At 36.3% G+C, this 22,180-nt stretch overlaps 2 protein-coding genes across 4 annotated transcripts; one reads left to right on the forward strand and one right to left on the reverse strand.

The window, feature by feature from the left end:
• Positions 1-20: 20 nt before the first annotated feature.
• Positions 21-16,648, reverse strand: LOC127933334 (methylmalonate-semialdehyde dehydrogenase [acylating], mitochondrial). 2 transcript variants are annotated; one of them, XM_052530255.1, is made up of 12 exons: positions 16,481-16,648; positions 15,865-15,903; positions 15,221-15,295; positions 14,361-14,522; positions 13,338-13,416; positions 9,902-10,204; positions 9,674-9,795; positions 8,164-8,353; positions 6,537-6,718; positions 5,556-5,735; positions 2,915-3,013; positions 21-421 (listed from the first exon to the last, which is right to left on the reverse strand). In XM_052530255.1, the coding sequence occupies exons 1-12, from the start codon at positions 16,517-16,519 to the stop codon at positions 317-319; spliced, it is 1,575 nt and encodes a 524-aa protein (XP_052386215.1). In that variant the 5' UTR covers positions 16,520-16,648; the 3' UTR covers positions 21-316. The 2 variants fall into 2 exon arrangements, with proteins under 2 accessions (XP_052386215.1, XP_052386214.1); XM_052530254.1 differs by lacking the exon at positions 15,865-15,903 and having other exon boundaries at positions 16,481-16,592.
• A 772-nt stretch (positions 16,649-17,420) lies between these two features.
• gstz1 (glutathione S-transferase zeta 1) lies at positions 17,421-21,341 on the forward strand. 2 transcript variants are annotated; one of them, XM_052530256.1, is made up of 9 exons: positions 17,421-17,577; positions 17,908-17,959; positions 18,058-18,125; positions 18,213-18,293; positions 18,372-18,497; positions 18,746-18,821; positions 20,517-20,569; positions 21,044-21,093; positions 21,174-21,341. In XM_052530256.1, exons 1-9 carry the CDS (start codon positions 17,488-17,490, stop codon positions 21,298-21,300), a joined length of 723 nt encoding a protein of 240 aa, XP_052386216.1. In that variant the 5' UTR covers positions 17,421-17,487; the 3' UTR covers positions 21,301-21,341. The 2 variants fall into 2 exon arrangements, with proteins under 2 accessions (XP_052386216.1, XP_052386217.1); XM_052530257.1 differs by lacking the exon at positions 17,421-17,577 and adding an exon at positions 17,682-17,828.
• Positions 21,342-22,180: the final 839 nt, after the last annotated feature.

A 22,180-nucleotide genomic window follows, 5' to 3' on the forward strand; every position in this document is an offset into this window, starting at 1 on the left:
ATAACATTAAGAAGAGCAAATTCATTGTCTTGTTTATTGAGGTAAACAGACCAAAGCAGTCTTCTAGTTAACAACAGTTCACAAATGTTGCATATTTATATAGACATTCATATTTAACGTCTTTCATCTAGATCAGGGTAAGAACGGCAAACCATTTGACAAATGTGTTTAAAGCAACACATGCTACATTTGTTGAACAAAAATCAAATCTTTGGAATTACTTAACTACACATATGACAGTATGTTTGAAAATATCAATCTGTACAGTAGTTAAAAGTATTGTTGAAGAATTTGGCGGCAAAATTGTATTAATTACTTAACGTCCCATTGTTGGCATGGTAACAGCGGGGGACTTCAGTGTAGCATCTTCTGCCTTCCACTGCGCGGTAACAGTTTTGATTTGTGTGTAGAACTGAATGCCCTGCGATGGAAAGAATAGCAAAATACTTCAGACTAAACAATGACTCAAGATTAGTCATCTATTTAATACACTCTCAAAATGACAATGACATCACATGAGAAATGGCAGGTGGCTGGCAAACTTAGGCTGGCGGGAGCAATAAACCACTTGCTTCAAAACATGTCAGTCATTATTTTATGACAAACTACAGCTGAAGAAATTTTATACCCAAATAGACACACTTCAGATGTGACCTGATTTTAAACTAGCTGGTTCATTTGGGGAAGACATGAAATTGTTTTGATCCTTGGTAAAATTGAAACAGCAATTTTTTTAATTGTCAATTGGGACTTTTTTTTAAATATTAATTTAATAAATGATTTGAATATCTTAATTTCCGTATTTGATTAGAAAAACAGTATTCCTAACAAGTTTTCTACTTTTCAAAGCATTTAGCAACATTCGGTTCAATATGGTTCAATTTAAAGCCTAAATCTACAATGAATCTGATTTTCCTCTGCAATGTTTCAAACAAATTCCTTCAAAATAAGCAATTTGGAAAATTATTTGTGTTCAACTTAAGTGTTGTCACTAGCTAACTGTTAATGAAATTCATTTTTTATAATTTTTTTGGAACTTAGTCCCCTTGTAGTCCTCATTTACAATGTCCAAATTATTAACTCTTTCCCTGCCATTGATGGAATATTCTGTCTTTCCATGTTTTCACTGTTATACAGTAGGAGGCGCTAATACACATCTTCTGAATGAGTACTGAATCCCTGGATCAAAACACGATGAAGAAACAGCAGAAGCAAGAAATCGCATATGTAATAACATGCATATGTAAAATAACCAGTGTTGGGAGTAACGCATTACAAAAGTAATGCATTACAGTAACATATTACTTTTTTCTGTAACGCAGTAATGTAAGGCATTACTAATCAATTTTCAGTAATATTTTACTCGGTACATGTTCAGTAATATTTGCGTTACAATGCACTTTTAACCCATAATTTTATTTTTCTAAGAAAAGAAGAAGAAAAAAAAAGAAAGACATTAACGAATCGAAATATGAAGCAAATAAGTAATATTTCCTGTTCGTGGGCAGTCAATAGCTGCTTGTGGTGTTTGTTTTGCATTTAAATAATTTCTGCGTTTTGTTTCTTTCCTAGTAGCCTATAGTTTATAGTTTCAGTTCAAAGCGGCTCGCGCTCGCCCCGTTAGAAGCTCTGACAGAAAGGCTGCGTGAGGCTGACAGAGACTGAGAGAGACGTGTTTGAGATGTGCTGTTTTCCTTAATGCATAACTTACATTGCACATATCATTCTCCATCTGTAAATGTTTAAAAACCAATGGAAATATTTCCATTTTGCTGTCAGAAGTGCATGAGCTTTTGCTTCAGCGATTCTCCGCTAGTCGAGCGCAGCCGCGCATGCGCGCCAAACAGATGAGCTCAATGAAACAGGAGCGCAATAATTCTAATGTATACATTTTGCTGAAATATTTATAGTTGGACATTAAATGTGACATGTAGAATTTTAAACCTATAAGTAAGTGTATTTGTATGATAGCACTAACTGTAAAGTGTAATGGGGTAATCAAAATAGGCTTTTTACTCAGTCTGTGCTTTTTAATCATTTTCATTTTTAACTTTAACTTCTGCTTTAATATATATATATATATATATATATATATATATATATACACACACACACACACACATTAGACTGCAATTTTATGTTACAATGTAATGAGATTTTAACCCTAATATATGCCTATGCTTACATTCACTTTATTTGTTTAATCCAAAATACCAAGATATAGACTACCTTATACCGCAAATCAGACAAAAAATAGAGAGATATGAATTTTTCCTCAGATCGCCCAGCCCTATACAGAAGTGTGGAGTTTTATTTCAAGTATAATTTTCCCTTTTTTTAAATAGCATAAAAACAAATAAATAGCAAAAATAAATAAATAATTAAATAAATAAACAGGTATCTTAAACTGCAAACCATAAAATGTTTACTCCAAACAAACCCAAAACTGCCTAATGTTACTAAATGAAATGTCGACCCAGGAAGTGGTTCATGCAAACTTTGGAGGAGTTGATTGAAGCAATCTTTTCCATCTATTTATTAATCATCATTCTGAATAAGATCGAGACGTTTTATTTTACAAAAAACAAAATGTTTTTTGTTCAAAATTTAGCTTTTTATTTGTATGAAACTTACCCACATTCAATTGTTTATAAAAATGCATGAAGCTAGATTTATTTATTTTTTTAAGGAGAGGCTCTTTTGACATATTGCATGTTCAGATATTCATACAACAAACTACTCTGGGGACCATGAAAATCTTATGACAAATGCCGATGGCGGCTGGCAATTTTATTTTAATTAAAAAAAAAAAAAAAAATTAAGCTGGCAGGGAAAGAGTTAAAAGACTATTGTGTTTCAGTGTCTAATATAAACATATTCTTCACAGCAAAATACCCTGATATCCAGTACTTACTTGCTTTCCATAGAAATTGGTGTCACCCCTGAAGGAGGCTCTGGACCCGGTGAATGAAAACATGGGCAGTGGGACGGGGATCGGTACATTAACTCCAATCTATAAAAAAAAAATGCGGTGCATTAACAGGCATCTCAGAGGTCAGCTGCGTTTGGCCTCTTGAGCGGTCATGTTCTCTGCATCTCACATATCTGACACACTCACACCCTGACGACAGTTAAGATATCCACATACCTGTCAGACGCAAATGCATTTTTGTCTGCTGCAGAAAGCTGTATGCTTTCCTCGCGTCACTAGACACCATGTGGGAGAGACATTACCGCTTCACGTTATTCTCCCTACTCAATGTAAACTTTTTCAGTGTGTACTGAAGAGCATGCCCTCTGCGCTTCAATGTCAATGTTGCAATTAAAGTCCAAAAATAAGACAGTTTAACAAAACTACAGTTTAAAATTTGTGTTAACCTTTACTAAACAGCAAGCAAAAGCAGGAGAATGATCCCAGTAGATTTATTTTTTTTTTTTTTTTTTTTTTTCAGAGACGAGTTTGTTCAGCTATGTGCCCTGTGGACTTTAAAAAAAAAGAAATTATATTTATTTTTTTAAGCACATTTCACACATTATCAGTAGAAGAATTGTCTTTTTTTCTGAAAGTATAGAAACGTCCTTCCAGAGTCTTACCTCAACCACGTAATGTTTAATAGCATTCTTTGACTAAACTGACAATTTCGAAACAAAATGACCAATTTCTTCTCCTTTCAGTAATCTACATGAATGCAATTACATTATATTTTGGATAAACTGACCGTTACAGCTTAACCTGAAATGACGCACAAAAATATAATTTATCACATTTCATTTTACATTGGGGGAATTTCTACGCACAAAATGACTCCAGATTATTACACTCTTTAGATTATCGTAGATTTAATATTTAAAATTCATATTTTTGACTGTAGAAGGAACAATTTCTTCCATAATATCACATGTGAGTGAAACAACCTGGTTGCTTCATTTATTTATTGTTTACTGGATGGAGGCAGATCCGAATGCGAGCCTGATTGTATGAAAAGGACAGGGTTTTTATGCAGAGAAGTCTAGCATACATCACCAGAAAAAAGTCTGCCGCTTCACTGGAAGATCCAATGATGGCATTTTTACAAAGTAAAAAAATAATTTAAATTAAACATACATTTAAGTGAATCTTTCACAATATAATCAATTATTATGCATTGAGCATACAGAATTTTCATTTCATGCATACTTTAAAGTTTCAAAGTGAGTATGTGACAATAGTTAACATCTCTGTTTAAATTAGTTCTAATAAAAATAAAAGCCTGAGCCATAAACGTGTCTGAAGTTGAAGAAACTTGCACATCTTTTCAAGCTGCTGTTGGGCTTCAGCCGTGTATGGAAAGTGTGAAACAATCAGCTCATTCTATTGAATGTGTTTACGAAGCAGTCGACACACAACTTAAAGCCACAATCATTTGTGTACCAACCGAGAAAAGCAATGCAGGCAGAGAATAACTAAACAAAACATTAGATTTTTGGGGGTGGAGTGAGGCTGGAAACTGGCAGAGCTCTTTGAAACTTTTTTTTTTTTTTTTAAATGCAGTTGCACAATTTGAGCCTTTTGGCCGAAGGTGACTCGTGAGGGAGTGGACAGAGGAAAAAAAGCAAAAGGAGGTTCTCGCGTGCGGGGGCTTCGGAGGCCAGCGCAGCACATGGCTCGTGCAGTGTACTCCAGCACGTGAATCGCAGAGCTGCTCGCCACGGGCAAACAAACTGGGTAAAAAAAGGGGGCGGCATTTGCATAACCACCAGATCAACAGGTTACAAGGAATTCCTCTTGAGTTTAATTTAAGTCTTTGGGCTTTACCAGCAAAATATTTATGCATAGTGCTGTTTTTATTAAAAGGCACATATTTGCTATGAACTATGTTTTCTGGTCACAGCTGTTTTTAAATTTTTTTTTAAAGCTGTGGCAAACAAGGTAAGCCCAATGGAAAAAAAAAACAATTATACATGCATATACACACTGTCTTTACATACATTTTGCATCTTTACATTACATATGGCTGGCAGAGAAGCAACACTTGTATCTAAACTGTGCTTTTTGGTTTTGGGTCAGAGAGTGGCGCCAAGGGAATTTTACACATTTACATCATGTCCTAATATTTACTCTAGAGGGCTGCCTGGAACTCTTCACCTTCAAGGGTCTTGTCCAGAGCCTACATGACATGTAGAGGTGCCTAATACGACATAAGTGAACAACAACATCGTCTGTAAGGAGGGAGTTTTCCACAGTCGTAGACTGACCGAGGTCTCTTAAAGGTCTGACCCTTGCATGTACCCATCTCAAGTCACACAGATACTGTTTCAACACTGTTAGGGGTCATTTTTCCATACCGATGTACTACTTTTCCATTGCTTTTTTTTAATGTAAAGGTGCTAGACGGATTTGCATGACCTTTGCTCTCACACATGAGGGCTGTGTTTTTAAAATGCTGTGTCAAGTTACACTAATTTCAACTTTACATGCTGTGTAAGTTGGTCCAGATATGAATGTTTTATGCATTGGGAATTTGTATTTTAAACCTTGCTCTGTTCATGTATAAAAAGAGTGAAAGAAAACTCGCCTGTCCAACATCAACTTGATGGGTGTATTTACGAGCCGCGGCACCATTGGTGGTGAAGATGGCAGTACCGTTGCCGTATGGGTTCTTATTGACTATTCTGATGGCATCGTCCAAGCTGTCGGCCTCCAGGACCACCAACACGGGTCCAAATATCTCCTCCTTATAGCACTTCATGTCCGGCTGAAATTAAATTAGGACAAGCAACTAGTGTAGAACATTACAAGGCCTTTGCATGATACATATCCAAACTTACAGCAATTAAAGAGATTTACTCACTACCATGTTGTTGCAAACATATGACTTTCTTAAAGCTGCAGTAGGTAACTTTTGTAAAAAAATATTTCCTGACAGTAGAATATGAGACAGATAATCTGTGAAAAAATCAAGCTCCTCTGGCTCCTCCCAGTGTCCTATTGCCATTTGCAGAAACTCCATCGCTCCCGGTGAAAAACAACCAATCAGATCTGTGGTCCGTAACTTTGTTTGTGTTCAAAATGTAGAAAAATGTTTATAATAAGCGAGTACACCATGAATCCATTTTCCAAACCGTGTTTTTGGCTTGTCCTGAATCACTAGGGTGCACCTATAATAAGTGTTTATATTCGGACTATTTTAGATTGCTTCGGGGTAGACCGCGGCGGAGTAACCCAGCACCTTTGTAATTCTTCATAGACATAAACAGAGAGAAGTAGTTCCGGCTACGATGTTCTTCCGCAAGACGCAAGCAGTTCTGTTTATTAACCGCTAGAGTGTCAAAAGTTACCAACTGCAGCTTTAAGTCTACGGAATGCAAAATAAGATTTTACATTTTAGTTCAAGTCATTTGGATCCAAAACAACCCCACTGGCTTTCAATGTATGGATTAAAAAATCAGATGCATTCTTTAAATGATCTTCTTTTGGTGTTTCACAGAAGAAAGTCATACAGGTTTGGAACGACATGAGGCTGAGTAAGTTGCACTGTAGGTATTGTAGCTCTCACCGTGACATTGCTAACGATGGTTGGTCCTACGAAGTTCCCATTTTCGTAACCCTTGACCTTCACATTCCTGCCATCAAGTAGCACCTTGGCACCCTCATCCACGCCACTCTGAATAAGACTGTTGACTCGCTCTTTGGCCTGAGGTGAGATAAGAGGTCCCACATCAGCTCCAGGCTGGTCACCTTACCGAAGAAATAACAGAAAGATAAAGACCTGATTAAGAAGCTAGGGAGGTTTTACAAAACTCACTCAAACCAAGGCAATTACAACATGTTTTAGTCTAAACCGTCAGAATGGAAACTCATTCACTTCATTTTCATCACACGTGGCACTATGTTACAATTTCTGAAAGAACATGCTATTCATTAAATATGTTGGTAATTCAGAGCACAACCTAGATGCACCAATTTGCTGAATTATTACTGTACTGTAGATGAGTTTGGTGGATAGCTGGGAGAAAATGTAGCGGTTTCTCTTCCAAACAACCGTTTAGTTGGTTAACCAAAAGTTTAGGCATCCTAAAGTCTGGAGAAATGCTTTCTGTATCATTTGTTTTGTTGATTTTTGCTGAATACAGGGGATGACTTTCCTTTAATTTACCCATTTTCCTGGGTTGTAACCAAAGGGATTGGTTCTGAGATATGCAAACACATACTGTACACATATGAAAAAACTCACATCCACACACACAGTTTTAGATACCCTGAGGAAGTATGTCTTTGAGGGCTGTTACAGGGTTTCAGAATAGCAGCTGCGGTTAACCTTCTTTGATTACAATTACAATTTTCATCGGCAGATTTTTTTTTTTTTTTTAAACATTTGATCGGCCCATACTAATTTCTGGTCCCCTTTTTACCACAAAATGTGCTTCTGCTTTGTGGCATGACCAAGACAAATAGTGCGTCTATCCTCTGGGTGAGCTGAACATGCTTTAAGTTGCTCTGGGAGAGGTGTGGTCACGAAGGCATGGGTGGTCAACAAAAAGGCCAAAAAAGAGGGATAAAAGAAAGGGCATGAATCTGGAGAAACTCTACATAGAAAGGAACAGCGGACAAAAAGAGATTTTATTCAATGAACGTCATGGAAAAGTAATCTATTTGTGATATTTAAGGTATAGGTTTTCCAGGTATAGCACAGTGCATCTTAGTCTTGGTAGCCCCAGAAATGCAAATAACGGAACTGGTCAATATTGTGTCACTGTGTCCTAACTGGCAGAAAAACCCCAAAACAAACACTTCTTATTTTTTAATGAGAGCAAAATATTATATGGGATCCAACAGAACCACAGCCAACTGGCATATTCAATGTTGAGCAAAAACTCATTGGTGTTAAAAATGTTGTTGCATGGCTTCTGTCATTATTTCTCTAGGTATACTTAACTTTTTTTCTTATTTTGCTCCATCTAACAAACAGCGGAGTGTGCCAACCTTTGCAAGTGCATATAGACACATTTGCTACATGCAACAAACTCGATAACTCGTGTGGACATATTTTGGCCTTTATTGTGTTGCGCCTGACTAGGACACACAGTGCAACCAAACAGGATCAGATTTGTGAGACACATAAAATGTGCAGTACTGGGGGTTCTTTAGTATCAGAACGGATCAATATAATAAAGCTTGAGTACCTGCATTGACACTGAGACCCTTTGCACGTTCGACCAGTTCAGGCAACCAGTTTCGAGCTTCTCCTACGAGGATAGCCGTGGAAAGTGCCATACATCTCTGACCTGCTGCTCCGAAAGCAGCACCAACCAGCTGGTTTAGTGTGTTCTCTTTGTTGGCATCAGGCATCACCACACCGTGATTCTTTGCCCCCTGGTGAACAGAAAATTAGATTGTAAGGAAGCAGCTCCACATTTTCACCAAATGACAAATTCTTGTACAATAAGTGAAAATACGCAGAGTAAAAGCGGGGGAAGTAAATCTGACGGAGCGCAGTTTACCATCTTGAAAACATATTTATAATACACTGGCATAAGATCCAGCTGCTGTGGGGTTTCAGAAAATGAAGTTTATCTGCAGTGGGAGGCAAAGGAGGTGGGATACACTGTATTAAATAGAAGGCATATGAATAATGATAGTGCATATTTTAAGTCACAGTTTGACTTACACTGCTGTTCATCATCTTTAAGTCCGTCATGCTAACACTCAAAGCTATAAAGAATGGACAGTGCTAATCTCCAGATTCCTAAATCTTGAGTCTAAAATTGCAGCCTCATTGTGGAGGTTAAGAATGAACCAGATTGACACAGATTCATTTGTAATCAAATTCTGCCACCATCTGGCCATTGCAGTGCTGAGAATCAGATACACATGGGTAGGCAGGCTACATAGATGGGAAAAAGTTGCTTGCGACTTGAGCAACTGTATAATGTTACAAAAAAAAAAAAAAAGAGCATAATAAATTTTAGCTAATTTCTCCTCTTCTTTTTTAAAGAACATCCTGACCAATCTTTTCTATATAATGAAAGTGAATGAGCGGGATCAAACTTCAAAGAAGATGCAAAGACACTATATAGATTTTTTTTTTTTTTGAAAAGGCCTATTTTGTAAATGCAGTGTAGTTATTGACTGATGATGGTTTCTGCTCCAGTGAAAGCTCTTTTACTGATAAAAGTGCATTTGCTGTGTAAATGCATTCATGCCACCTCTGAGCAGCATTAAATAGTGTGTAAAGACACCTAAATGCCACTTCAGAAGTGTTTCTGTACCACCTTTGCGGAATAAATTCATTGTTGTTAAATAAAAAAAAAAAAAGATTTTTTCAATAGCGTTCAGTATGTTGAAACGTGTGGCCAGGATGTTCTTCAAAACTCACCTTTCATGTTCCATGGAATTAAGTAAATAATATGGAACTACGTATTTAAAGAAGTTTAGACATCATAAAGGGATAGATCACCCAAAAATGAAAATTTACACTAATGTCATTCCAAACCTAGAGAATGAAAGCCTAAGACCTTTTTTGGATATTAGTTTCAATGAAGCGACAGAAGTCCCTTGAATCTTAACCTGAATTGTATGGGTTTGGAACAAAAATGTTAATTTTTATGGTGAACTTTGTGTTGCTCATAACAGAGCAGAATTTCATATGCAATATGGTTTTCTGTGAAATGCATTAACTTCTTCAGAACCAACCATGTTGCTCTGCACTCTTTTGCCATTTTTGGAGCCTCTCTCATAGATGTACTCGCCAGCCTGGTTGGAGCCTACAAAACTGATGGCTTTGATGGCAGGATGGTCACAGATGAAGTTCACAGCTATAATAGCACATGGGGAAAAATCATTTTGTTATCTGCACACAGAATCTCGATTCATAATGTGGTTAAAATATTTATATCCCTTATGCTTCCATAATTTCCATACCATCATGCTGTCCGTGGATTATGTTTAATGTTCCATCCGGAGCGCCGGCGTCCTGCAGGAGTTTGGCCAGCATCATGGCACAGCCAGGCACTCTCTCCGAGGGCTTCAATAAATATGTGTTCCCACACACCATGCCCATTGGGAACATCCACAGTGGAATCATGGCAGGGAAATTGAAGGGGGCAATTCCGGCACATACACCGATGGGCAGCCGGTATGTGTACGTGTCCATGTCTTTAGTGATGGAGGGGAGGGTCTCTCCCAGCATAAGGGATGTGATACTGCAGGTGTGCTCCACCACCTCTGCAAGACCAACAAACAACTAGAGTAAATAATGGGAAGGCACACAAACAAAATGTGCAAACAGTTATGGGGCCAAAGACTTTTCTTAGGCCCAAACAGCCAATAATGCTTCATCTGAAGTGTGTTTTATGTTGTTAATTTCAGTCTGTATAACCGAACAGAAAATAACTTTACGGTGAATACAGTACTTACTGTATAATGAAGCGGAAATGTGAAGCTTGAAAAAGAGCTGCAATACCATTCAAAAGTTTGGAGTTGGTAAGACTTTTTTAAAGGTTTTAAAAAAGTATGTTCACTAAGGCTACCTTAATAAAAAAAAATACTGTAAAATAAAAAACTTAAGTAACTTTTTAATTTGTAATTTATTCCTGTGATGCAAAGCTGAATTTTCAGCATCATTAAACGTGATCCTTCAGGAATCATTCCAATATGCTGATTTGTTGCTGAAAAAACATTTCTTATTATTATCAATGCTGAAAACAGTTGTGACGCTTATAGTTTTTGTTGAAGGCTCATTCATGAATGAATCATTCAGACTGCTAGATATTCTAAAGAAATCTTTACTTTGTAAATCTTTGTAAAGTCAAAATTGCATGATAAATAAAGTTACTGTCTCCCAAAAGTAAGAATCGACTCTGTACATCCTAACATTCAAATCCCACTTCTGTGACAGATACACGTCACAGGGTAACACACTTTCATTATGCATAATGCATTTTTCATTATGTGGAAACCATGCTACATGTTTTCAGGATTCTGAATAGAGAGTTAAAAAAATACAAACATTATACATTTCTTAGTCACTTTTCATTAATGATTTTTGTAAAAAAAAAAAAAAAAAAACATATTTCTATCTAAAAAAATTAGCATATTTCATCCGACCAATAAAAGAAAGGTGTTTTTAATACAAAAAAGGTCAACCTTCAAATAATTATGTTCAGTTATGCACTCAATACTTGGTCGGGAATCCTTTTGCAGAAATGACTGCTTCAATGCGGTGTGGCATGGAGGCAATCAGCCTGTGGCACTGCTGAGGTGTTATGGAGGCCCAGGATGCTTCGATAGCGGCCTTAAGCTCATCCAGAGTGTTGGGTCTTGCGTCTCTCAACTTTCTCTTCACAGTATCACACAGATTCTCTATGGGGTTCAGGTCAGGAGAGTTGGCAGGCCAATTGAGCACAGTAATACCATGGTCAGTAAACCATTTACCAGTGTTTTTGGCACTGTGAGCAGGTGTCAGGTCATGCTGAAAAACGAAATCTTCATCTCCATAAAGCTTTTCATCAGATGGAAGCATGAAGTGCTCCAAAATCTCCTGATAACTAGCTGCATTGACCCTGCCCTTGATAAAACACTGGACTTCAGGCATTTTGGCATTTCCTTCTCCCCAGTCTTCCTCCAGACCCTGGCACCTTGATTTCCGAATGATATGCAAAATTTGCTTTCATCCGAAAAAAGAACTTTGTACCACTGAGCAACAGTCCAGTGCTGCTTCTCTGTAGCCCATTTCCTGCACACGCCTGTGCACGGTGGCTCTGGATGTTTCTACTCCAGACTCAGTCCACTGCTTCCGCAGGTCCCCCAAGGTCTGGAATCGGTCCTTCTCCACTATCTTCCTCAGGGTCCGGTCACCTCTTCTCGTCATGCAGCGTTTTTTGCCACACTTTTTCCTTCCCACAAACTTCCCACTGAGGTGCCTTGATACAGCACTCTGGGAACAGCCTATTCATTCAGAAATGTCTTTCTGTGTCTTACCCTCTCGTTTGAGGATGTCAATGATGGCCTTCTGGACAGCAGTCAGGTCGGCAGTCTTACCCATGATTGCGGTATTGAGTAATGAACCAGGCTGGGAGTTTTTAAAAGCCTCAGGAATCTTTTGCAGGTTTTTAGAGTTAATTAGTTGATTCAGATGATTAGGTTAATAGCTCGTTTAGAGAACCTTTTCATGATATGCTAATTTTTTGAGATAGGAATTTTGGGTTTTCATTAAAACAATAAAAGACCTGAAATATTTCAGTTTGTGTGCAACGAATCTAAAATATATGCAAGTTTATCATTACATTATGGAAAATAATGAACTTTTATCACAATATACTAATTTTTTTAGAAGGACCTGTATATACACACACACACACATCGCTCTCGTTAAGATGGTTATTCCTGTTTTGGGAGACTCCTGCAATAGGTTAACATGCGTGCAAAGGTAAAAATATATATATAGAATATACATATAATATCACCTCATTTTTCAATGATTCTCAAACAATTAATTTGAAGCCGTTATAAGCTTCAGTCTCTCTAAAGCCCTCACTTTGGAGTTTAGCGAGGTCAAAAATTTGGCATCTGACAATGTCTAGAATGAAACATCGGCGGGGGCAGGGGCAAGTGCAAGGAGGCAGGGGGGGTGCTATATACACAGTGTGCAATCATGAATCTCGTAAGTAAACTTAAAAGCGACCGTTCTTTCAAAGGGGGGGGGGGTCACGATGCCGGCTCAACATCATGATGTCTATCAGCCATTGGCGATGGCATCTTCTATCAGCCCAAACCTAATTCACATACAGCTACATTACACACTGCATAATTGGGGCACAAAACATCAATTGTATATCCAAAAATAAAGTATTAATTGGCCTTTGAGACTAATTTTTTTAGATGGGGGAACTTCTGGTTTCGTGTTCCCAACATCATTCCTACAGTGTGCAGAACATCTAGATGTACATGATTAACAGCATGTTCATGATCACAACATCACTTCCTGGTATTGTTACAAGGATACCAAGCATTAGTTATCAGGTTTATGTTTTTGAGTTGGTCATGACTAGACACACATTAACTGGACACAAACAGAGCTGATTCGATCACACATATGTTGTGCTCTTCTATAAGGGTATTTACTGTAAATGCATCCTGTTTGTTTACACATACTAAAGTATGAGTCACAAATTATTGTCTGTAGTAGCAGTCAGTATAGGTTGGTAAATACTGCAGTCACTGGGTTGAAAATAATAGAATATTTCGTTTAATGTTCTACACTCTATGATCTTAAATAACTACTACATTTAGTAATTAACTAACATGTTACTAACTGCCCTCAATATAGCTACAGAACTGTCTCAAGAGTGAGACTCACGCAGTCCTCTGAACACATCGCCCTCAGCATCAGCCAGGGTTTTTCCCTGCTCCAGGGTTATCAGCTTTGCCAGCTCTTTCTGCAACAAATCAAATCACATTTACAATTAGCAGGAAGTGGGGCAGAACGATTAATCAACATAAAACCATAACTGCAGTATGGCATAGTATATTCATCAAAATCGGTGGAATTTATTTCAATAAATATGCTCATGATCCAGTGTTTCAGAGTGGCTTAGTCAGCAGTAACTGCTGCTTCACATGAACTCCATCTCTGCATCTGCTCTGAGTTTGGGTTGCATGTGTTTTATAAGTGTTTACAAACCTGAGAAGGTTAAGGTCTCCCAGCTGTTTTTCAGCATAAAAAAAGTACATGGTAATTTACAGTTGTATTTTAAGAATACTATTATGTTGTTGTCTTCAGTTCTTGGTTTTATTACTTGACTGTGAAATAGTATTACGGTATTACAACAGAAATACTTTTATTTTATTATATTTTTTAAATGTAATGATGACAATTATAAAATAATATGCATAATAATCATAATAATAAAAAATGAATAATAAAAAAATATTATTTTACCAAACAATAACTTCAAAAATGAATTTTTGATCACAACTGCAATTTTTTTTATAAACTACAAAAAAAAGAAAAAAAAAAGGTAAGAAGCCTTAGTAGCCCTAGCTCTACCATTTAACTATTCACATTACGAATCAATAAAGGACAATTAATAAACACTGTCAATAACCGTTTGTATAATTACTGAAAACAGGGTTCCTTCTTGAAATATTTCCAAACCTGAAGGTTTTTTCATTGCCATGAAATCCCAGTGAAAACCCTTAAACTGAAGATCCACCTGTTACAGTTAGTATCCATATTTAACGAGCACAAGAAATGTGTAGAACAGGATCTAGTCAAACCAGACCTAAATTATGCTCATTTCTACCCTAAAATAAGGTGTTGATTGAAAGATGAATCAAAAAAGCAAAACAAATGAGCTGAGGATGTGAGGCAGTAACTTACTATATTGTCTTTAATGAGCTGCTGATAGCGAAGGAAGATCTGCTGGCGGGCCAGGATGGATGTTTCGGACCAGGTGTGGTACGCCCGTGAGCATGAGTCCACAGCGGCCAACATCTCCTCGTGTGTGGCCTTTGGCACTCGACCAATGACCTCGTTGGTGGCCTGGGGACAGCATAGTCATTATATGCATTACATACTGTACATGCTAATGGTTTGTAGCCTTGAATCTGCAAAGAACTGATACAGTAGATCACTTATAAAAAAACAAAACAAATCTGATTGCTGACAATGGTTATACTTACTTGCAGTTACATTAACTAAACATAAAAACAAAGCACAAACGATTCACCTGCATATAACAACCAAACCACAAAAATTTGTTCTTAAGATGTATGCCAAAGCAACTTAAAAAATGTCCACCTTCTGTACCGAAAACACATACTGCTTAAACCACTCTAATGTGATATTAACCAGACTTTCTTAAATATACAAAGTGAATAGAGCAAAGAAACAAACTATTATTACGGCATCTACTGTGCAAAGCAGATTACAGTAAAGCTCTAGAAACTAGTTAATGTTTTCTCAATTGCTCCTTTTGCACATTGTTAACTAAATAATCAATAAGCAATCATTTATAAAGAACCAACAATAAATGAAGCTGTTGTATATACTCAATGATGGTTTAACGAAGGAGGTGTCGTGTGTTTTCTAGTCAGGTGTATTAGCATAAATCACATGTGCCTAAACCACATTAATCTAATCGGTTTAACTTGGCCTATGTGTGGTCAGTTCCTGTAATCTGTTAAACTGCTGTGTGTTAAACTGTTAAACTGATGTCTGTTAGTACGGTGTGAACTTACAGGATTGTGAATGTCCAACCATTCTGGACTCTTGGATTCTACAAACTTTCCATCAATGAACAACTTGGCGGTGGACTGAGAAAGGACAGAGACAATTGTGTAACATGAATGTAAACGGCAAACATAAAAAACTCATTAACAATTATAACAATAAAAACTTTTCCAAGTGACTGATGAGATGATAGTTTGCATTTTACAAGAAGAATACCTCACTTTTCTCAGATTTTTTTTAACCTGATTTGCAGTCTGGATGAATCGAGGTCTGCAAGTGTTTGATGCCTAGTGTTTTAAAACATGTGTTGTGTAGTGTATTCCAGTCTTTACAAAGACAACATTAGTGTTATTCCTTTTATGAAACGGAGCCAAAAGTCTAGAATAAAAGATTGATTTCTCTGCTCACTGCCGGATCGAAGTCATGTAGTCTAGTGCAAGGTTCATGTGTGTGGTTGTGTACAGGTTAAATGCTTAAGGAATGATATTTAAAATCAGTTGACGACCTAGAACAACTGGATATACAAGCAATATTTATACAAAGATCATTGTCTGCTTGATTCTCATAATCACTTAAAAGTGCTTTTAAGAGTACAATGTTTTTCACATTTCTTTTGGCACAAAACTTGTTCTCCAATACCTGATGAACTTACCACAGAGGAGTAGCACATGCGTCCCTTCTGAAGAGGGACCTGCAGACACAGGTACAATATTAAATGATCTCCATTATTGTGTCTGGCCAGATCATTTCAATAGATGTCAGTCAGTATATTAAACCTCATGTAAAACTGCTGTGCACTTACGTTTACCTTGGTTCATAATCAGCATAGAGAGAAAATTAATGGGAGATATAGCTTTTGATCAAGGTACACATGAAAAAAAATCTCTTTAGATAAAGAAAAGCTCCTTTTCTGAATGCATATAGGACTCATTTGTTGCAAAAAATGTATTCGTGCATGAAGTCCAATGCTTTCTAAGAGTGTGGTGACACTTAGTGGCACTTTGAACTTGACAAAAACTGTTGCAAAATGATAAGAGCAGAGGCACTATAATTAAGGTGATTAGGCTACAAACTCCTCGCAATTCCTACAACATGTTGTATACTATTTTTGTAATGTATCATATATAGTTGCTTTGATGATGGCTCGTGTGCAGCGAAGTATCTGCTCGTGGTGTTTGGCTGTGAAGTTGATACTTTGACAACATGACATAACGTCAAACTTATAGTACGTGTATGACTGTAAAATGCAATGTTTTTGTGTTTCTTACCCTCTTTTTTACAAGGGAACGCATTAATGTCGCTGCCATGATAGAATTCGTAGGTTTATTTGTTGTATTCGCCCCCTGATGTGCGTCCAACCCCCGCCAGAGGACGTGCCCCGAGACCTGCGCCCTGCGCCCTGCAGACGATCCGTTTTTGCTTCTGTGCCTTTAAGAATGGGCGGGACATAGTGTTCAAACAGCCAATCATGCGCTTAAGACAAATACTCCCCATAATGCAGGAAATCTAATTGGTTAGAATCTGTCTAAAGATGGACCAATTGCAGTGCGCGTTTCTTGAAGGGCGTTTCTTTGATGACACAGGCACACATCATAAGCGAGAGAGATGTTACTTAGGAAGAGATCATAGGGTAATAAACATGTAAATTATTAATTAGAACGTGAATCGCCATTTTTGATGAAGTTCCTTCTTACCATTTAGCTCGGTGAAATCTTTTCGGTTCTGATACAAAATCAAGTCACTGCTTTGAACTAGCCTAAAATGTTTTGAAGTCATCTTAGTGAATCATTTTAGCGAATCGACTCGCTGTAACGGCTCGATTCTATGTAAAAAATGATTCGTTTGAGTCATGCAGTGACATTTTTTTTTTTATGATTATTTTTTTGTAAAACGGTTGCTTATTTGTTTTCGATTATATAATACTGTGTCACGTGTTTTGTTTATTCAAACATTTTTATAACGCTATGGATAACAACACAAATAAGAACATTATTAATTACAATACATAATGTTTATTTATATATATATATATATATATATATATATATATATATATGTATATATATATATATATATATATATATATATATATATATATATATATATATATATATATATATATATTCACATTAATAATACCCAATATTGTTCCCAGCAACCTTTTATTCCAAAACGAACACATTTCAACCTGCTCGCGAATCGGTTCGACTGAATCCTCAACGAGATTCGGTTCATAAGAAGTTCTCTAGTAAACCGAGCATTACTGCTACAGTGTATGTTGTGTATAAATCCATCTCAAACGAAATCCATTCTTCTCGGGAACCGACGGTCTAATATGAGTGCATCAGCTGCACGTTTAATCAAGGTAAATACATAAACCCTGTACATCCCATACACTGCAGCTGAGAGATGACAGGCATCTAAACGCACACACAAACGAAATCATTTCCCGATGTGTCTTCCGAAGTCCACTGAAGTTGCTTAGTCACGAGAAACCCAGCCAGGAGGAGGATTTTCGGTGGTACATCTCATTGGTTGACTAAGTAGTGGGTTTTTCTTGTAAAGTCTCTGTAGAAACTGAACTGTTATATGCATGCTATGGCGACACAAGCGAAGGTTAAATATGTTGTTTCTTATCTTAAACGAAGTTATTGTTTGTAATGCATTATTTGACTGTTATATTGTCATGTTCTAGCCTGTTCTTTATGGATATTATAGAAGTTCATGCTCTTGGAGAGTACGGATAGGTGAGTCTTGAATACATCCATCATCTATCTCTCTCAAGCATGTCAAATGTCATGTTTTTATTTTCTAATGTAATTTAAACGTGTTTTAATATTTGCAGCGTTTGCATTGAAAGGGATTGAATATGAGCAAAAGGCAGTAAATCTCATCAAGGATGGCGGGCAACAGGTAATGTTATATATTTGCAGAAATCTCTGCACTAGCCGTGTCTATAACATTCCATGCTAACTCAAATAATTATCTTTTTTTCACAAGCTTACAGATCAATTTAAGGCAATAAACCCAATGCAGCAAGTGCCTGCAGTCACCATTGATGGCATCACCCTGTCTCAGTCGGTAAGAACATGCATTCTGCTTTGTGGCCCACAGAAAGAAATTATTTCTATGTTTCCATAGTTTTGTTATTTACCACAGTTGGCCATCATCCAGTACATTGAGGAGACTCGTCCAGAGCCCAGCCTCCTGCCTGCAGACCCAAAGCAGAGGGGTCAGGTCCGCATCATCTGTGACATCATCGCGTCTGGGATCCAGCCCCTCCAGGTTTGACATGAAAGTGTGTTTATAGTTGCACAAAGTAACAATTTCAACCATAAAGAAGTTGTTTGAATGGTTTTAGGTGGGACTGTAGACTCAAGTCTCTATAATGTTTTCATAAGTATCATGTTTTCATCTGCAACTTAAACATTTGTCTTTTACAAGCAAGTATTTAGCATCAGTGCTTTATTTAAGGAATATCAATCAAGCATTACATTAAAGACCCCATTATTTCCAATAATGCTGTTTTTCAGAATCTGTATGTGCTTCAGAAAATTGGAGCAGAGAAGGTACAGTGGGCTCAGCATTTCATCAACCGAGGATTTGAGGGTTAGTTTTTCCCATTAAGTTTTTATTTCAGTGTAGTTACATCTCATGGTCATTTAAACCATCGCATCAGTTTAATTTTTATCTTTGCTGCAGTAACAGTCTCGACCACTGATCAATAATATAAAACTGGATTTCTCATGACGTCATTAAAGTGAAGCCGCTGCACCGCCTTATTGCTAATCCCTAGTTGTGCGTTAACGTTCTTTTGAATAAATATGAAATTGTATGATTTTAATAAGAAAACGTGACCTAACATGTTGGCATTTATAAATCTGAAATATCTTTCAGAGAATTTCCCCTACTTATTAAAAAGCTACGTTCATTACAGTAACGAATATTATGAACATGATAAAAATCTGATGGGCACGACCTCAACATTTAAAATAATCGACAAAGTGCACATTCTGAAATCATTTAATTTATTTAGAGAAATAAATTGACTATATACTGTACAGTGCAGAGATAGTAAGTTAAGCTTTTCATTTCATTATAGCGCAATATTAACAACATAATTGTATTATTCACTGTAACATATTCAAATCCATTTCTGATACTAATACTTTCATGTTTAATAATTCCTGAATAAATATGCTCATAAAGAAATAGGCTATATTTTGTGTTTGATCAGTCATCTGTGTCGTCAGTTCACAGACACACCTACCTAAACGATTAAAATATATTGATTATCCTGCCCCAAAAGACCGTAAGCACTGCAGATATCACCTGAAGTAAAAATGTATTTACATACACATGACATAACAACTAATCCCGTTTGACAGATTAGCTTCAAATCGAGTTATTTTAGGTCAGCGGTTTAAATGTGACTCAGTGGCTCAACATGATGAGTGATCCAGTCATATATAGATCAGTGGTCTCAACACATTTTCCTGCAAATATTGTAACTTCATAGTAGTGGTCGACAGATGTATTGCCATGGCCGATATATCGGCCGATATTTAGCATTTTTCAAATATCGGCTATAGTTTTTCTGTTTGGCCGATGTGTTCAAGGCGGGACTTTTATTTTGACAGCGCTGAGAAAGTTAACGTCTGAGCACACACAGTACTCACACTCTCTCTCTTGTTCGTCGTCATAGTTAACAGTTCTGTCTAATACGAATAGAAGTCTATCTAATAATCTTGTGAAGTGTGTATGTGTATCCAGCATGATCGTGTGTTCTCTGCGTGATTGTCTGTGTGTGTGAACTGAATGCTTTAAACTATAAACTCGTGATTTTAAATCATGCTGCGCTTTATGCATTTGGCCTCTGTCATATTCATGTCATTTTCACTGTGTGCTGTATGTTAAATGAGGGTTACCCTGGCTTTATTTGAAAATTTATATTTCCTAATGCACACAAACTTCCTAGAATACTGAGCGCCCTTTTGGTTACAGTGTTTACTTTCTTTTTAATTATATTTTTATTAAATAATTATTTATTTGTGAAAAATACTTTCATCTAAAGTATAAGCATGTTTCTTTTACACATTTATTTTTGAATCCGTTGTCAAATGATTTCAAATTTCTTAAATATTAAATACAATAATTGTAAAAAATTATATCGGTTTTATATCGGTTATCGGCCCCCTGGTTTTCAAGATATCGGCAGTCAAAAAACACATATCTGTCGACCACTACTTCATAGCTGATTGCTTTAATTGTGTAATTGACTTTTATCGCATGTGTAATTTGAAGCCTTAGAGCCTATTCTGAAGCAGACGGCAGGGAAATACTGTGTTGGCGATGAGGTAATAACCCTAATGCACCTTATCAAATAAATCAAATATTATGAATTTAATTAGCAGTATGTGATTTACACTACTGTTCAAAATATTGCTTTGTTTAATGCTTTTGAAAGAAGTCTCTTATGCTCACTACATATAGAGTATAAAAATAGTAAAAATGGTAATATTGTGAAAAAAAAAGTTTGAATATATATTAAATATATATTTGATATATATATATATATATATTTATATTTGAAATTTGAATATATATTAAAATATAATTTATTCTTGTTTGAAATTACATTCATCAAAAAGAACAGCATTTCTTTAAACAGAAATATTATGTAACATTTAAATCCCTTTACTGTCATTTCTGAGCAATTTAATGCATCCTTGCTGAATAAAATATTAATTTATTAAAAGGTTTTGAACAGTAGTTTTTTAATAATTCTAAATTCAGTTTTAACATGCTTTGAAACATTGCTACGATTCTAGATATCCATGGCAGATATTTGTCTTGTGCCTCAAGTCTACAATGCTGAAAGGTACGACATGTCTCTTTAGAGCTGAAATTAATGTTTATGCAATGCAAAATGCTATAATGTAGACTCTACTCTCTGCAAAGGTTCAAGGTGGATATGTCTCAGTTCCCTACCATCAGAAGGTTAAACCAGACCTTAATTGAGATTGATGCTTTCAAAGCCAGTCATCCATCCTGTCAGCCTGATACTCCTGATGATTTGAAGGCATAATCTGAATGATTAAAACAATCAATAAAACATTTTGATAATCAGCTGTGTGAGATGGTTCGTTAATAAGTTAAGACAGTTCAGTTTCTTTGTAGCAAAGTACAACATTTGTTTGTTTGTGTTTGGTACAAAGTACTATGCTTTGGTGAAAAGACTGCATGTGCACAAGTGATGAGCTGTACTGTACATTCCAGTGACTTCAAGGAAAATGTGTGAAAGTGGACAAAAAATACAAATGTGAAAACGTGTAAAATACATGGAATATAAGAGAAAACATTTATTGCACAAAAATACATAGAGTCTGTGAATGTATTAACAAATCTGATCTACATGTGTGAGAGAGAAGGCTTTGCTTGCTTTTAAGGAACTCAATATGAAACAGCTGTTCATGCTAAAACTGAAAAAAAAAAAAAAAAGCACGTATTCACCTGAAATCAGTGTCATTAATCAACATGTTTCTCCTGGGGCAATAAGGACGGAAATGCTCACATACTTCCGTAGCCAAGACATTTTTACCCTGAGAAATACTCAACAAACAAACCGCCTTACATGTTTTGCTTAGGTGGAACCTGATACAAGTAAAACAATAATATCAGGTCATCTAGTGAAGTTACTTAAATGAAAGAGCCCACCGTATAATTATATATATATATCCTAACTACAGGTGCTGGTCATATAATTAGAAAATCATCAAAAAGTTTGTTTATTTCACTAATTCCATTCAAAAAGTGAAACTTGTATATTATGTTTATTCATTATACACACACAATAAATGTCAAATGTTTATTTCTATTAATTTTTGATTATTATAACTGACAACTAAAGAAAATCCCAAATTCAGTATCTCAGAAAATGTGAATATTGTGAAAAGGTTTAATATTGA

Source organism: Carassius gibelio, chromosome A17 (assembly GCF_023724105.1).
Source record: "Carassius gibelio isolate Cgi1373 ecotype wild population from Czech Republic chromosome A17, carGib1.2-hapl.c, whole genome shotgun sequence".
NCBI lineage: Eukaryota > Metazoa > Chordata > Actinopteri > Cypriniformes > Cyprinidae > Carassius > Carassius gibelio.